Source organism: Rhopalosiphum padi, chromosome 1 (genome assembly GCF_020882245.1).
Source record: "Rhopalosiphum padi isolate XX-2018 chromosome 1, ASM2088224v1, whole genome shotgun sequence".
NCBI lineage: Eukaryota > Metazoa > Arthropoda > Insecta > Hemiptera > Aphididae > Rhopalosiphum > Rhopalosiphum padi.
Window position 1 is genome coordinate 53,128,035 of NC_083597.1, and position 19,982 is coordinate 53,148,016.

Below are 19,982 nucleotides of genomic sequence, written 5' to 3' on the forward strand. Positions count from 1 at the left end.
CCGATTTCCCACCGTTTGAAGGGTGAGCAGGCGATGCGTATACCTACTCACCACCGGTATATTCACAACAGTAACGGGCAATATACGCAAAACCTGTATTGACGGTTGTATTTTATTATATGATATAATATTATATGAACATAATATTATGCGTATACGATGTCGTGTTTGTACACGCGCGCGCGTGATCGGTCCATTATGAAAACAGCGGCGGACCGATCGTTTCGCGCGGTTCGGGTTGGTTGCGAATATTGTTGTGAGTGGGTGGGGGGAGAGTGGGTATATATGAACAGAAAAAATGAGGCCAAGTTCATCGCCGCCACACACACGCGCAAGCACTCGGCAAGTAGTCGTTGTTGTGTACGTAACGCACTCGCACTCACAGTTTCGCGGCGCCGGCCCGCGCGGTTTTGCGCAACTCCGCGCGCACAGAAAGCCCAACGACTCGAAACCGATTGTGTGTGTGTGTAGAACAATGCCGTTGATGCCGTGCGTGCGATTTTTTTTTCATATTTATTATTTAATTACGATCGAAATGATATATTATTATGGCCGCCGAAAAAAACGAGTTGGCCGCAGCGACGATTGTATTATTATCGTTATATCGTAATATCGTAAGAGGTATTATATTATATTAATATCGCGTGGTGCGTGCGACGGGACAGCCCGCCCGGGAACACGTGCGACACGCGAAATCCCGTGGGATTTGCGTATTTGTCTGCCGTGAAATAATAATAATAATAATATAAAGTTACAGCAATCGCGGCGTATACACATTTCAAGTATACAATAATATTTAAAAAACAAACCGAAAAGAACAAACGGCCGCGCTTATTATAAGCGATCGAGTGTGTGCGATGTGCATCATAATTCACAATACTTAGTGCGGTGTTATGCACACGCGTATACCTATGCCATTTATCACAGCGTTCAACGACGTTCTTAATTGCGCGCGTCGTCGGGTCGTTTAAAAATATACGAAAAAGAGGTATAAATATATACAGTACGAGCACTGTGCAGCGAGTAAGCGCACGGCGCTCGGCTAGTCGGCTGCCGTTGGCCCGGCACAAAGACAACCGATGGTCGCGGCACCGGCCCCGTATCGTGTGGTAGTCGCGGCAGTTGTCCCGGGGGCCCGATTTAGGGGGTCGGCGGCGCGGCGACGTCCTCGACGGTGGTGGTGGCGGTGGTGGTGCTCGCCGTTCCCTCCTCTTCGCCGCCGTCGCCGCCTTTTGACGATGCTCATTATGTGTCGGCGTTGCCGTTCCGCTGACGTCGTCGTCGTCGTCGTCGTTGATAAAATACTTTATTATTATTATTATTATTATATGTGTTCAATCGAGTAGGAACGACGATGTCGCCCTCCATCGTACTCGTATTATTATTATTTATTATGCATAATAATATACTGTGCAAGCGTGGGCGTATGACGGATGATATAGTTATATGGGACTCGGTGGTGGACTATGAAAATCATTCGGCCCGGGAATACCATTTGACCGGCCCTCAAATTTGTTTCGTCTTGGGTATAGTTTTTGGGAATACGTCCTATCTTGAAGTTCTAATGCACATATTGCTCTCAGATTAGTAATTACAAAATATAATAACTTAAATGTTGTACTCCTCAGAATTTTACAATTTACATGGTGTTTTTTTATCAAGTATTTATATCAATTTTAATTTTCAACTATGCCAATAATGTTTTCAACATAAAATAATAATATTCAATATATTTTTATCTACAGACATAAAACAAGAATATGCTTCTAATTATTAATTATTAAAATAACAGCTGACCGCCCATTCCTAACCACCGAGAAAAGTCCCGAAGCGATATGCTTTACGTACGATTTTTACACATTTCTTAATATTGTTAAAAGTTTACAATTTATATTTAAAATATTTAACCTCGTTTTACTCGCGGCACGACCGACAGTTGCAAATTTAGTTAAATATTTCATTTGTTCGTTCGTCGGTATATTTTACACTAATATCACTTTAGTGTGTGTTTGTGTTTTTTCTGGGTCATATTGATGGCGCGGTGGAGGTATTCGCGGGTGACGTATAGATGGCCGGAAAGGAGCGCCCCCGCACGAAAGTTCGACCGTTTGTATCACTCGATAAGTCCTTTATTTCTCTAGTTTTTAAATATAGTTTTCATTTTTTTAATACTTTCGATACTATAATATGGGTTTCGATACTAACAATAGAATTCAGCTAAGTTCCGATTAAATATTAAAATATTTTCTCAAACTGCGTTATTTACACAAATATTTTTTGCGGTAGTATGAAAGGACACGATTTGATTACACGTTATACTTTATTGTCGAATAATTATGGAATGAACTTATTTTTGGCCGGTAATTTTCTATATGGTCTAGTTTAAAAAATATAAAGTCTAGATATTGTGGATTTGTTTTCAACAAGAGAAATCATTACGATTGGTGTTTCAGTCGGGTTATATCAAATACGTTGTACTTATTAAAACTTCCGATTACACAATGTACACATATTATGCATTATGTATATATGTACATAAATATCAATTAATTTTTATAAGACAATTCTGAATGTTTTTAAAGTAAATAAAACAATAATATAGCATTCAGCTCTATAAGTAATGTTCTTCAGAAAATATGTTTTCCGGGTACCTATTATTAATATTTCTGGTCTTGGTCTCTGCGTTTTATGCGCGGATTAAATAATATACTTGAATAAACATAAAATGTGGACCGAACGGATACGTTATATACTCGCGTGTGCTCCGATATCATTGTACAACGGGCAACTCCCATTAGATATATGTATGTATACTGATGTATGTATTATAACATTACACGACTGTTGTACAGCGCCGCACGTTAAACGACGAGGCGAAAAGTTTGCATTACGCCCGTGACACAAATATTTTGGAATATATTTATATTCATTGCTCGGTTTCAGTTTTTTTTTTGTTATATATAATACGCGCGTACGTACAAAATAAAACAATATATATTATGCGCTTTGCGAAACGGTTAAAAATCCAAAACGTGTTTTAAGCACAATGTTTTATGCATAAACAATGTTTTATTTTAACTGAAAGAATGCCGAGAGAATAATATTATTGTTTACTTAACGGAAATTCATTTAGAATTTTGTTTTTGGAGAATTTCTAAAATAAAATAAAAATATATAAATGCATATTGTAAACAACGCCAGAACCAAGGTCAAGAGTCTTGCACATTGCGATTGAAAATGAAAAAACTTTCATTTCTGAAAATTTAAAATATGAATTTGAAACTGGTATTTCTACAGCATATTAATATTAAATATATTGTAATATTATTATAGGAGCCTCGGAGGAATAATGTTTTTGAAACGAAATTAATTTACTGGTCAGATGATATTTCTTGTTTATATCTTACGTAACGGTTTATATAAATATACATATACGCAGTAAATTTTATGTAATTTTTATTTGGATGTCACACATGTTAACAATAATATTTTTGTAACCACCGATAAAGTGTGACTGCATTTCTAAAACCATATAGTTTTTGATTTTTATAGATGTGCTGCAAACGTGATTTTAATTCTACACACTTATGTAAGAGTTTTTATATTTTTAGAAATCTTGACAATATGGTTCAAATCATGTAGGTATAAAAAAGATGGTTTTTTAGTTTTATTTAGAGTATAGTCACTCGTATTATACGTGTATTATACACGTCTTTAATATTTTAACCATGGTATAACTGTGATAATCGAGTATTATATTGCCGTGTCATAATTATATATATATTATATTATAATCGTGTTGTATATTAGAGTTGTATAATGAGTCGGTTATAAAACTTTTCCTGAATTTTTTTCGGCCAAAGGTCGGCTTTCCCTATTTGTGCGTTGTATGTAGAAGGAGGGAGGGAGTAGCCGCCACTTGTCTCTGGGGAGTTTTCGCCATCAGAGCGACGAAAATATAACACATTATATGTACATAATATAAATATATATATATATAATTCGATGTTATACATGTAATATGTATATAATATAATAATAACATGATGTCGTTTACGCTCGGCAGTCGAGGGGAGGAGGTCGAACATTATTAAGCTATCGCGTAGGCAACATCGGCGGGGGTTAAACGTTCGTGGAGGGGTGCAGTCTGCAACTAGGTTAATTTGGTTGTGTACGGTAGGTCATGGTCAGGCCAGGGATCGATCTTCCTCGGGCGCGGGTTGGAAGGGATATACGTCATCGCGTGTGTGCGCGTGCGCGAGTTCGCGAATGCGTGTGTTTGTGTCTGTAGGTCGCCCAAGACGCCTGTACTCCGCCATAATATCGTGTCCCATTTATTATGATACTATTATTATAAATGTTTCGTTTTTTACTCGATAGGGTTTGTGTAATATTATTTGCCAGTTAGACACATTCCGGTCGATGAGTTTTTTATTTCCGTCGTTATAATATTATTGTTTTTTTTTTTTTTTGGTTTCGGTGTGAAAACCTTTAACCGTTCTGCTCCTCCTCCTCTTCTTCTTTTTCTTCTCTTCCGTCTACGTGCTTATTTTTTCCGCAAAGGGCTTCGTTTATATTTGTCGTCGATTGTGTTTGTTAGCGCGCCAAATGACGCGAAACGTATATAAATATAATATATATAATACGACACACCCCGCACACGCTATGCCGATTATAACGCGAACAACGCCGCCGCCGCCGCGTTGCTCCGATGACCTATTTTTTGGGGTTGCCAAAATAAAAACTAAAAACTTGACGATCGGTCTCGCAAATACCCGCGGCCTGTCTATTATACGCCCGCCAATTAAATGCTATCGCCTATTATATGTGTCGGGTGTTATAATATTACGTATTTTTCTTCTCGACTACGCCATCATGGCGTTTATTCTCTCAAATGTCGTCGTATACACACCTCACGCGCCATATAATTATATTATACTATTATAATAAGTTATAATACACTGCTCGAGTTCATCGTGTTCTACGACGACCACGGGTTAAGAACACTTCTGTGTGTATATGTGTGTGCGTGTCTGTTGTATTTATACTTAAAAATAACAATAACAGAAAAACGCGTGTACACGCTGTTTTTAGTGTAAATATCGAGTGTCGTGAACCTAATGCCAATTTATTGTCACCTTGAAATGATGATGTTCTTCTGACTAAACGTTGGTGAACAATAAAAAGGGGGAAAATATCGCACACGCGCTTACACTGCACGCGGAAGTGTTGAAGAAAAAACTATACCTATAACAACATGATATATAATATCAACATCTGCACGGTGGACACTGACTCCGTTGTTCCTTACATAGACAAATGCTACCATTGTAGTTTATTTTTTACCAAGTTCATCGGCCCGAAATTTGTTTAGTATTTCATTAAACGCGTGTTATTATTGTTATTATTGATATTATTGCCGTGTAGTGTGTGCCCTTGTGTCGTCGCGTCTTGACATCCAATCCGATGACACGTGGGTTTTGGATTCGTTCGTTTTTCCCACCCTTTGATATATTGTATTATATAATAATTATTATAATATTTCAAGCCCAAGTTGTTTTATATAAATCGCAGACGGTGACATGTTTACGCCATACACAATTAATATCCGTATATATTCAATTGACGTGTTCCTTTCCATGCTATTCATTTAAACATTATAAAACATAATATACTAATACGGCGAGACGGATTTTCTTTTTTTAGTCTTATCAAAATCTAGTGTCGCTTCTACCTCAATAAATCGTCCACACCTGTTGTAATATCTCCATATAGTATACAGCGCACTACGCACACATCATATTATTGTGCTGATGTCTGCTGATTGCAAATGTATCGTCTTAACAAATAATCAAAGATTGTGATGCATACAGGGACGTGCGTAGAATAATCATTGAGATGATTTCAAGTTTCTTACACTATACTATTTAGTCTTTGAATTCCTGTCAAAAAGAAACGTTATTAATACTATTATATTATTAAACAAATGTACGATATGTCTAATACACAGACAGTTTATTGCTATGTAATATTTATAAACGCTATTTTGATTATACAATTTAAATTTTTTAATTTCACAAATTCCTACATAATATTATTTGCGTTGTGTAACAGTTAATCAAATCGATTGTTTCCTGATTTTATGGATTTAAATAGAAAGATCTTCAAATAAGTATCGAAGAAATGTATATAAATATTAAATAAAATAAATTATTAAAATCCATAATATACTGGGATCACCCACCGGTAGGTTATGGTTGATGAGACTGATGAGAGGGTAGAGGTATCAATGCGAATCTCATCTCAACTTCATTTTTTATATTCAAATATATTACGACCACGGTTTGAGAGTAAACCTTGGGCAACGTGTTTTAATTTTTCCGTGACTGACTCATTAACAGAAGAATTAGCCTGTAAATATCACAATCATGCGTCTTGTTTTGTGCATCACGTCACGATCCCGCGTGGCAAGGTGTTGACACGTACATTTCTATATCGTCTAACCGGTTGTCCGATAAGTTTTTGTAATTATTATCAAACACTTTGACGTCCCGACGTGCACTTTTTTCCCGGTGCAGCTGCATTTAATGCATACAGTTGTTATCGACGATGATGCTTAGAGATTATAGTTTGTATAGTATATATAAAATAACATAATATATAGGTACAGTGAAAACGGAGATATCTTGACGTCATTATAATATAAAAAAAAAATTCTAATGATGTCATGCACGAATTTTGCGTTCAGATCGTTTCGGTACATTTTATAACTCTCGTTACTTGGTACATATTATATGATAGCGAAATATTTCGACGACGACAACGATACACACGATGCAATATTCATTCGTATGTGATATCGCAATTTCACTGATATTAAAAAAAAAAAAACTATATTATTATGTATAACGCGCGTAGGTAACGATAATAAAACGCACTCCCATGTTACGTCGTCGTTGTTTAGTATTATTATTATTATTGTATATTTTTTTGGCGTGTATCCAGTACACCACATGTCAAATGTCCCATTTTTACGATTACAAGGTTCTTGTGGATTATTAAAATCAGCGGGAACGCGTTTTAACGATATATTATTTTGTATATATAACAACACCTATGTAACGTATATATAATATTATTAAAAAAAGACATGGCGGCCAACCCTAAATAATGAAAAAAAATAATGATGATGACGACGATGATTAGGCACGCTGCACCGCATGTTTCGATGATAATATTACGCGTTGTACATTCCTGTCTTACCGAAGAAATACCACGCTTTACTGCCGTGGTACGATAGCGTTGTTTTTCTTACGGCGGCGTATCGGATTTTCCACGCGCGCGCGCGAGTGAAATCGCCGGCATTGGCCTTGAGCTTCAAGGTTTTATCCTGCGGTGAAAGCGGAAAACGCAGATGAGACGGATTGTAAAAAAAAAAAATTAAGAATCACGTAATAACGCGCGTAACGCGTTACTGTATTTAGTTATTTTTAAAATATTTTTTTTTCTTTTCGGATTTTCCACCGACCGCGACGAAGACTACAACTACTGACATAGAGTAAAACGAGAATAATTTGTACCAAGACGGAGTACTCGCATATTATAGGATCAGTATAAATTAGCGGTTCTTAACCTTTTTATATTCTAGTTCCATCTAGGTACGCATTTAAAATTTTTTTAAATACATACCGCTTAGTCTAATAACTTTATTTTTTGCTTAATAAAAAATGAATACGGTATTTTACACGCATAGAGTCTTTTATTAAGAGTTACATAAAAATGACAATATAAGCATTTAATGCACACAAGTAAAATTAAATATAGTATATCATAAAATATATTATATATTATATTTTTTTATTAATATTTTAATATTATTATGGTTTAAATACTTAAATAAGATGATTGCTGTTGTTTTGAATGGATGAGGACGTCAATATCTTATTTAGTCTTAAATAATTTCCTACTTCCAATTTATATCAATTTTTTGCACAGATGTGTCGATATACAAAAAGATTAGTATCCTTTAGAGTTTAGGGTTTGTTTAGATAACAGCGATATTATATGTAAATAATAATTCCAATTTTTTGTATCAGTCGAGATTATCTTTGCAGAGTAAACCTCTGAGCTTTCCACGTATATCACAGGTTGAGAAACACTGGTATAGATGGTTGTTTTGTTATTGTTGTTGTCTTTGTTGTAGTGGTAGTAGTAATAGTAGTAGTAGTAGTAATAGTAGTAGTAGTAGTAGTAATGACTATATAGTATTAGGTTGTAGTAGTAATAGTAATCGTCGTCGTGTGTACGTCTCGGACTCTGACGAGAATATAAAAACGAAATTACCGTCCGACCAAAAACGAGTGCACGCAGTCGTTACGGATTTATATATATACCTTACCTGTATTATACCTATTATTATTATATCATTATTATTACTATTATTATACTGTGTAGATGTATGCATCTATCTATGTACATATATATATATATATAAATGTATGTATGTGTAATACACTTCTATATACGGCGCAACCACCGCCGTCACAGACTCTTCTTTCACTTTTCAAGGTCTTACGATTCGTTACGCGTAAATGCTGCAAGTAGGTCTGATCATAATATTATACGCTCCGATCGCGCGATGTGCCGTGAATATTACGTGTATATATATTTTTATACCCGTGTAACGATATTGTTGTATATAGGTATGCGAAGAGAATTATCCGCAGCAGTGGACGAGGGCGACGGGAATTGATATAGATTTAATCCTACGCTATGACCCGCCGTCGTAATCATGGTTATGCAACAAGACACGCGTCCCTGATATAAACCCATCATCCCCCTATATATTCAACCCCATCGGTAACGCTCCGCCGTTCTCCGCAAGAGGAGATACCCTAAGGCCGCGATATAATTAATTCTAAAAATGCGGCGGCTAAGTACATAATATCATATAATATTGTACATATCATAATATTTGGTATAACGCAATTATGCGCATATAATAAAACGTCATTATCATCACCCGAATGTGTGAACTTATGTCCGTATTACCGTTGTTGATATACGAAATTATAATGTTATATATATATATATTATTCTTAGAGTACCTATAATATATTAACATCGTATTAAGTTTACCACCAATCTATGCTCGCCGAAAGATGATATATTATACAACAATATTATCTCTTATCTGTTCGATAGATACTTATTAATATATTTATAATATGTTTGATTTTTCTACATTTTATAAACTATGGCGATTGTTGTAAATCCAATTTACTAAATATTTTTTTTCTTTGCATTGCCCAGGTGGACGACCAAATGAAATTGTTGCAGCACTCCTGGTCCGACATGCTGGTGCTGGATCACATCCATCATCACATGCATAACAACCTGGCCAACGAGATTATGTTGCACAATGGGCAAAAGTTCGATCTGCTCGCGCTCGGTCTGCTTGGCGTCACCACGATGGCCGACTGTTTCGCCCAGGTCATCGACAGGTTACAGGAGCTCAAGTTCGACGTCGGCGATTACATTTGCTTAAAGTTCCTGCTACTGTTGAACCCCGGTAAGTCTTTGTTATTATATAGAAGACATACACCCCTCCCCCACCTACTCGTATACATCGCTTGTCTGGAGAATTTGAAGATTTTAACGAAACTAGCAATAACAACAGTCAAATCATAGAGTAGGTCAAATCTCCCAGATCATGTCCTGTGTACCGTGAGGTATACCGAAGGAATGAAGGTTTTTAACGGATTTTGTTTTCTGCTTTAGACGTTAAAGGGATCGGTAACAGTAAACACGTTCATGAAGGCCACGAGCAAGTGTTGAAGGCTCTGTTGGACTATTGCATCACAGCTAACTCTCAAGTACAGGTAAACGAGATTGAAATATAGTCAAATAATATTAATTACGTTTATAAGTAACGATGCGATATTTAATGTCCCTCTTCGTCGTTTTTACAGGACAAATTTACCAAGTTGTTGTCCGTGCTGCCCGAAATCCATCACATAGCCACCAGGGGCGAGGAGAGTCTGTACTTGAAGCACTGTAGCGGTGGCGCTCCCACGCAGACGTTGCTCATGGAGATGCTGCACGCCAAGCGAAAATAACACAAATCACACAATATACCTACACACACCACTCACCAACAAAATATTATATTTATAACAATAATAGCGTACCTATTGTTATTATTAATATATTAATGATAATATATTACTATTATTATATTTAAATATATATATTTAAACCACACACAACACAATACCACCCCGTACACACACTCACACACACACATATACACACAACGTCAAATCGACACCATCTACAATGCGAAGAAGAGACACGCGCACGCACTCCTCGCACTCGTTCACACGTAAGGACATGTACATTAAATTATTAAGATTTTTATTATTTTTACAATCGCAGAAGTCATGTAATATATTATTATTATTATTATATTATGATGATGTGCAGCTCTATAGCTGTCCATTGGGCGGGCGGCTCGAGTTAACCCGTTTTCTTTTTATCGCTTGTTGGCCCCGCTACTGGTTTATACGCACGACGGTCTTATAGACGCGAGCGAGTGTTATTTATTTGATTTTTTATAATATGATAATAATTGATAACATTAATCCGCAACCCGTCCGCCGTCGGTGTCAAGGGGGACTAGTCTCGACTCTCGATATCTCGCATCGTTACACAGTCATCGTGTTTGTACTACGCCGCGTTCGCGTAATATTCTCGCGACCATCATATTATTAATAATATACGATATATACCGCCTACCTAATAATAATGTATTATACATGGCCAATTAGGCCGATGATGTTTTACCACATCGAGACATGGAGTGCTACAAAACTCCGAATCATGTCATTTATCGAAATCGCAAAATGCAGTCGTAGTGCTCCACCTACCTACCTACCTAATACGTTTTTATGGCACTGTTATTGTTTTTTATATTATTATTAATTTTTTTTTCATTGAAATGCTATTTTGCCATTAATTTCGGTACATAACGCCGGACGGATAACAAAGCGATTCCGTAACTTCCGATAATAGTTGCCACTGCCAGTCAATTTTTATTTTCCAACTTAAACGTCTATTGCTGTCCGTTTTAAAGTACTTAACCCTATTTATTTTTTTTTCAGGGTTGGTCAAATATTTTAAAAGACAAATCCCATCATCGTCAATTTGAGCGACAGCCACGTTACCATGACAACTAAATACATTTTGAGTCATTACAGAGTTACCAACTGATCTCGTCGACAGCGTCATTACACACGTACGCGATGTTGGTCAAAACTACTCGTACACACCACGTACACTGATGTACACATACACCAATACACGATTACACACACTTACACAAATACACACCACATAATTATTAATATTATTTATTATTAATTATTTAAATTATGTATTTTTTTTTATTATAATATCTAAGAAAAGTAATCCTTCCGATGACTAATGAAATAAGAGTGCACAATGTGCGCCCAAAAAATCCGATTATTATTAACTATGTTATGTTTAATAGTGCATATTAGAGCATAATGCATATGTATACATATATTTTTATTATGAGCGATATAGTTTGTACATATATTATGATGATTTTAATGCTTAGCTTAGGTATTTAATGTTTGGTTACCAAATCTCAAAAGGCCAGTAAAAGGAGATGTGCTCAAGGTTAAAAAATGTTAAAAAAAAAAGTTTATATTATTAACAATATAATGCAAGCAGTTCAGTTCCTACACACACTGTTCCAATTTTAAATAAGATATTAATCCGTTATATGTTCGGTTTTCTTCTTCTTTTTATTAATTGCAGAAATTTTGTTCATGAAAAAGATATATAAGTGAGAAACATATACAAAGAGAGAATGATTACAATGAATTATGTGTGACAATATTGTTGTTTACAGTATTCGTGTGTGTTATTGTAAATTGTATCATTATTTTCAATATTATTAACTCAAAATTATAAAGATCTTAATGATTTAACCAATTTACTATATTCGCACACTAATATTTTGTTTCTTTACGATGATTTGTGTAAAAAGTAATTGTACATATACATATTTATTTATGTATATAGTATTTTTAAATATCAATTGAATAAAAAAGATTAACTACCATTGCCTCCAAAACAAGAGTACAAAATATTTTTCTAAAACCAATTCGTTATCTTTGTTAACCCCATTAGCTTTAGTTTTACCTTTCAAATTTTTTTTTGTTTTTTTTCTTTGGGATATTTGGGCATAAAATCACTGATTCGGCATTCGTCTTTTGGATCTTGTTTGAAAAAAGAAAAACATTCCGTCTAAATAAATTAAATTTAAAAACAAATACCTAAAAACGTTTATTTTTTTTTCTCCTTGTAGAAGGTGATGGACAAGTTAGCGTTCGCCTTATTTTATATTTTATTTCCTCTACAAGTATAATATTATTATAGTTATTATTATATAACATAGTTTCATAGTTGTTTAGATTTAGAGATTTATTTATTTATGCGTGTATACATAGATTTATGGCATATATTATTATTATTATTATTATATAATATACCTTTGTGGTTCATAATGTTAGGTGTTAAAAATATTTATTTTAAAACAAATATTGTCGTTAAAAAAAAAACAATTTTATAAAACACAAGAATGAATGTATGAAACTATGAGTTACCGTTAAATTTTTTTTGTAAGTAATATTACTATGTACTTGCTCATTGTTTTTCTTTTTCTTATCTTTTCTTTTTCCTTTTTTTTTTTTTTTATTCGTCATTTATGCTTGTATTGTTCGTTTGGTTTGTCACAAGCGTGCGCACACGATATATTCAGACATCTCAATATTTGATTGTATAAATCTTCACATGGACTTACCGTTCGATGTGTGTATGTGTATGCGTTTGCGTTGACGCTTCCCAGCCTCTGTCTTCCTTTACATACGCGCCCGGGGCAGTGCGAAAACATTGCAAGTCTGTCAGTTTTTTTTTTTTTTTTTAATGAGAGAAGGAAAGAAAAAATGTTTGAATTTCGACCAAAGTTCTACAATGTTTCCAGACATATATATGTAACTAATTTTTTTCTCGAAAACTAATAGTTTAAAAGAAAATTTAATCATAATTACTAAAAAAAAAAGCGTCCAGGGTTTTCGTATGAATTCGTGATCAAACATTGTGATTGAATATTTTTTAAATAAAATATATAATGTTATTAATAATAATACATATATAAATATATATTTTGGAAGTATATTTCTTAATCTATTTTAAAAGGAAAATACGTTTTATTTTTTGAGATAATGAAATATTTTAAGTTTTTATTATGGTTTTAACACTGTTGGTTCTTTTGTTCTCCATCATTATAATTATTATTATTATTATTATATTATTAATATTACTATTATATATTTGGCATCATTATTATTATTATTATCATTATTGTATAATTATATTTTGACCCTCCCTTAATGTTTTTTTTCAACTTTTAACCGCGCTTAGAAGATAAGCTATGTATTTTTATTTTTTATCCCTTAGTTTCGTATTAGTTTTTAAATGAACATTTTATTATGTATATGTATATTATAGATAAGTTACGAGAACACGAAAAATAAAATATAGATTATGTTTCTCGTTGCTTCGGAATACAATTAAACACATATTTTTAAGAAATATGAAAAAAAAATCCTGTTACCTCAATAAATTCGTTGCGTTTGTACCATATAATATATATATATATATATTATATTATAAATAACATAATTTATACATAAATATAATTTAAGGTAATAATAATTATTATTAAATAAAAAAAAAATATAATAAATACCATGTTATTAAGTGTTTTGTGTTTGTATTATCTATTTTTGATGTAAATATAGATTTACGTTTAATTTTATTATTTATGCGATATTTTTTTTTCATTCAGAACACATTATTTGTCTCGTTAAGACGTTATTATTATTACTTTTTAACGAAATTAAAAATAATTTACACGGATAATTAATGGTACAAAATTGTGGTCGAGAATGTTTCTAAAACCTGTTACCAGCGTATTATTTTTATTCGTATTATGTGTATTGATCTTAAAATATAATGTTTATTGATTATACTTGAATTTTTTATTTTATTTATTTATATTTTTTTTTGTATTAATAATACATACTAAATGGCATCGAGGATAGTTTAGACGTATGCCCGCAATTAGGATAAGCGAAATATCGTTATTGTTGAGTGATATTAAGTGATATAGTTGGTTTCGAAGAGAGCAGATTTTTAAGTACTAGCCGAGTGGGTAGGTGGGTGGGTGGGTGGGGGGAGAGATAAGGCAAGGACATTTTTCTCTCGTGTTAATAATATATTATATTTTTGTCGGTTAAGATTTTATTATTATGATAAATGTAATTTTAATTGTTATATATACCTATATAGTTTATATATGTGTGTATATAAAAGCTCGGTCCGTCCGTTTTCTTTCCAACATTCTTTTCAGAAACTTCTCTCAAACCGGCACCACAATAATATGAATAAAAGGGTATAATCGATGTCACTGTACCTATGACGCGTACATATAGGTGCACGTCATAATGATGTTATGCATTATGCAGCAGTGCGCTTTACACGCCAATGTAATATTATTTTTGAGATATCGCACATCGACATGTTGCCGTTGTTATTGTCATTATGATATTGACATATCGTTGGCGTGTGGGTGGTGGAAGAGATGAATTTGCGACCGTCGTGCGATGTTTTGATACGGATTCGAGACAGAAAATCGTGTATAAGATATAGTAATATATATATATTGTGAGTACCGCGAGTGTTTGAAGGAGTGTTGGAGAGGGTTTGGTAAACTGTTAATAGGTCGGATGTTTATTATTATTATTATTGTGCGATAGTATTGCGTGCGCATATATACACATATATTTGAATACATAATAATATGACGAGTAGAGAACAAAATTGAGACGGGCGAGTGATGCAAGTGTGTGTGAACGGAAGGACCGCTAATAATAAAACATATAATATTATATTATATAAGCATGCATAATATTATGTATTATGTCAGCTATACTTTACTTATGTCGCACGTGACACCACCGGCCGATATATTATATTATTACTATTATTATTATTATTATGATTATTATTGTTATTATTATTATTATTATTGTACTTTTCGAGCAAAATTGTTATACTTTTGAAATTATTATAATCGTCGTTGTCTCGTCGCATATAGGTACCTCTAACTGTAAAATGTAATATAATAACGTCCGTTTTTCGCACGATTTGTTGTCGGTTGTGAACTTGTGAACAATTCAGTACATGTACGCGATATAATATACGCCCACGTATATAAATATATATTTATATATGTATAATATGTATTAAGAAAAACGGTTTTGTTCATATGTACTCGTATATACCTCTATACACACGTAATTATATGCATATAGGTACTAATATTATATATTTATATATATTATGCAGCGTATACGTGTTGCGCTAACCAATATATGTTGTAAGTTAACCGATTAAACGAAAATTAATTGACGTGTTCTGCGTGTAATTATTATTTTATTTTTTTATTATTTCCCATTTCATTTTTTTTTTGCATTCGTTATAAGTTTCGTCCATCGCTATTTATTATGTTATTTTATAATAGCTATGACTATTTATATATAGAGGTATTATTATTATGTACAGCGCTTGTACCGCATAAAACCCATACACTGCACACCTTTCACTTTATTGGTGCCTACCTATATAATATTAAAATGTATATGGTAACGAACGCGCGTCCATGACACGTTCGAAGGTCTTAGTATTTATTATTATTATATTATTCGCCGTCGTCCTCCTAAAAACGTCCATGTCCTAGTTTCGGGACGAGATTTTGTTTTTCAATAATTACCGTCTTTATTATCCTCACACACACGCATACACAAAAGGTCCCGCAATACCGTATTTCGCTTTTCGTGAGATTTTGTTTTATTATATTCCATTTATATTATTTTCCTTCTCTCACATTTAAGTGTAATATACGAAATACCGTCAGAACTTTGACGTTTCACCTCGATAGTTTTTGTCAATCAAACATTTTTGTCATAGTGATGACGTACCTATAAACATGTGGTATATAATAGGGTATGACACCTAATGGTCCTAATGTACAAGTCCCTTCATAATCACTGTTGTGTATCGTATACGAAACCCACGACGTGGGTTTTTGTTTTGCCCAGAGCTAAGAAAAACGTTGACGGTCGAGTTTTATTAATTGTGTATAATGTATTAATGTGTTATTCGTTTATCGCAATACATGACAATAGCGTAGCCAAGAGGTCAGCCAAAGGGGTCTGCCCACACCCAATCGGCCGAATATGACAGTGTAGACAAAAAATATTAACTACTTTTATAAAAATAATCTAGAACAATGAAAGTGTTAAATTGGATTTAGACATAATAATATCATAAATTCATAAATATATGAAAAGATTTAATCTATTACGACTAACAACTAGATTAAAATAAATAAAAAGTTGTTAAAAATGTTTTTTATTCCAGTAGGATGTGTTTAAAGTTATTTGTCTGCTCATATAATTAAAAGTTTAAAATTTAATTTTTAAAATGTTTTTTTTTTTGTCATCTCCTTTTAGAAATCTTGGATACGCCACTGATGGGTTTGGTATATGATTGGTACGTATCTACCGATAAGCGTATAATCGCTATATAAATGTTAAAATTATATATTTTTTCATCATTATAAACGTATGTCGTATGCCGTTGTTGTGCAGTTTATTTTGCTTTTCTCGAACGCTTTGCAGACGCGCGGGTACCTACTAAGTTTTATGTAATTATGGGACGGTTTAATATTATCCGATCACGATCAAGTTTACCTTGTGAAAAAAAGTTGAAACTCTGTGTTTACTCCAACTATAGTTTTAGTACCTTAATACACGTGCATTTTTATATTGGTATACATATAATACTTATATGGGCATTGGCGGTGATTTGCACATGCTCCTACTGTACACAATATATACGACGACGCGTGAGCCGAGCCGATTTCGAATAAACTATATGAATCTTTCCGGAAACTCCGATTTCTAATTGGACGGACAATGGTCTGCGAACAGTGTATACATATTTAATATGTCATGCGTATTACCAAATTGTCGTCGGAACTAAGTACCGAAGTAAGTTATCGAACAGAGGCCTGTCACGTTGTTAATTGTCATCACAGTAATACATAATGTGAACAGCTGCACTGGTATATAAATATGCATTGCTGGTCTACAGGCTCGACAGTACCTACTTCAATATCTACTCGTAATGACATTAGTAATAATAATATTCAATAGTGTACGACTGCAGAAGAACGCTATATTGATTTCATTGTCTTAAACATATAACAATATGGTCAATAATATTTAATAGTTATATAAATGTTATAAATACGAATGAAACTCGGCGTTTACGTAAAAAAAATACGTAATCTAGTCCGGCACTCCTGCAAAGTTAAGACTTTATGTACTTGTATTGTGATTTGCGGGTTCACACCTATCACTAATGAGTATATTAAAATAGAATAGAGGTACCTACTATAGTTGCATTGTACACATAACATAATTATCTAATAAGTATAATGATAATATACCTATATAATATGATATACCCGAATAATAAATATACATGAACACCAACGGGTTAGGATTCTATCTCGTTTAACTACTTAATTTAGATATATTATTATTCCGCAGTCTTCTGGTGATGTCCGCTGTGTTGTGGATATCGGAGGGTATTACATTCGGATTCGAGTACATTTTCAGGCTAAAATTGAAAACTTGTGTGCAAGTCACTGAAATTCCTTAGATTCGTTATAATAGTATTTCCGCTGAATTATTCAAGTGTTCTAGTTCTCTAAAGATTCACTACTATATTTGTTCGGTATCTCTTGGAGTACCTATGAGAGGCTGTGTGTAACCCATACATATACCTAATAAAATTTAGTAACACAGCGAACATTTTTGGAATTTGTCGCCTTTAGTGGTGTAACATACGTCGATTCAAACCGACAAAATCATCTGGCGGAGTTGTTACACATTTTAGTTATTGTATTGCAATAGGAGAAAACGAAGTAATTTAAAGTTTCAATCTAGACATATTAATGGAGAAGTTAATGATGTTTTTGTCCTGGTAATTTCTTTATTCTAGAATTAAATCTGGGGTCCCGCAGCTTTTAGTTTCCAAAATCTTTTTTCATTCCGTGTTCTATGTAACAATAATTGTAATTATTTGACTAATAGTTCTATTGTTATAATTATATAGATTCATGCCTGTGGCTATGTCTCATATTAATTTGAGATATTTTGGTGGTAAACCAAATTGACTATCTTCGTTGTTCAGGGTCTTGCGTAGTTAATTCAATTATTATATAAATATTCACTGTATAGTGTTTATGTTAATCAATGTAATGAATATTGTAATGTAATTAATGTACATGAACATAATATACACATAATATCATATTATAATAATTTGACTCATACCGAATTTAAACATAAATAAATACCGCTTATTAACCAAAAAATAAACTACCTACTTTAATACTAGCCTAAACGATGAGTATATAGGTAGTCACATATAGACACTAGATTGATTTACCGCTAGGTACATTGAAAAAATGATATTATATGGTATATAATCATAATTGTCATTACTTATATTGGCGTGAGCTGTGAATCGCAATTGTATAAGCCATCATAAGATTAAAGACTTTAATTCATATAGTTTATATAAAAAAAGATGAATATTAAATAATGATTGGCTAAAAAAATTGTTTCGAAAACGCTTTATTGCGATGTACTACATAATAATGAAAATTGAGAATTTTACCATTTAAACATTCTAAACATATTGTTGAAATTTGTTTCGATTAATATTTTTGTTGAGAACGATTACATTTGCAGGTGCTGCATATAGAACAAACCGAAAATAAAACACGATTTCAACGTTTTAAGTATTAACGACAGTTTGTTACGATCAAAGAGAAAAGATAATCTACTAAACCCACATGTGCAAGTAAACATCATAGGTAGATATCTACCTAATGCACGTGTGTGGTACCAGAAGCTATATGTATTTATGATATATTATCGTACTAAAAAAAAAACCGTCTACACGCGCACGTCAAAATATATTTACTTTGAAATGTGATGCGCGCATCGGTTCCACAGCAAAATCGATTATATTATATTCGCGCGTCGATCGTATAGCTTTTATATTCGGAAGGTCGCGGTAGATCATATTATTATTATACAGTATTGCGACGTCGAACGGTAGCCACCAATTATTGGTGTGACGAGTACTTATATAATAACTTATTAAAATATTGTCATTGTATCGGATCCTATACTATTATTATGCTGCGAGGTTGCAGCTTTATGCTAATTATTTATTATCTATATGTATATAATATATAAATACCTGTCTTATGCACGGCATATTATACGCCTTACCCTCTATACGTGTATTAATTGCCTATTATTATATCCGTCCACGGAGAGCCGGTTGCACATAATATGCGTCCGTTTGTATTATAATATTATCCCTGCGTAAATAATAATATTACCCCGACTCGTTGAAATTATTACAATTATTATTCGTGGATATACTTATTAGGTTAGTTCTGTTGTATACGTTCGCAAGACGGAGACAACGCACGCGGTGAGGGTGTGGCTTAAAGGACGTCATACCCACGTGTGGAGTACAGGAGGGTGAGTGATATTTATTGCTGTTGATTTTATATAAATAAATGTTGGCGCATAACCATTGTTATTTTTGTGATTATATCACTACTATGCATATGCCATCACTGATCGATCGGACGCAACGGATATTAACTTATACAAACGCGTCTTATTGCTTGCTGTGGTAAACGAAACATGTTTAGCCTGTCAGAGAATAATGCA

General features: G+C 33.4%; 1 protein-coding gene across 1 annotated transcript in view; it reads left to right on the forward strand.

Annotated features, from left to right (window-relative positions):
• LOC132923017 (nuclear hormone receptor FTZ-F1) overlaps positions 1-14,128 on the forward strand; it is a 62,991-nt gene extending 48,863 nt beyond the window's left edge. The window contains exons 7-10 of the mRNA XM_060986804.1: positions 9,313-9,571; positions 9,781-9,881; positions 9,972-10,384; positions 11,163-14,128. Coding sequence (XP_060842787.1) covers positions 9,313-9,571; positions 9,781-9,881; positions 9,972-10,118 — 507 coding nt within the window. The 3' untranslated portion in view covers positions 10,119-10,384; positions 11,163-14,128. The remainder of the gene's footprint in view (positions 1-9,312; positions 9,572-9,780; positions 9,882-9,971; positions 10,385-11,162) is intronic.
• The last annotated feature ends 5,854 nt before the right edge of the window (positions 14,129-19,982 follow it).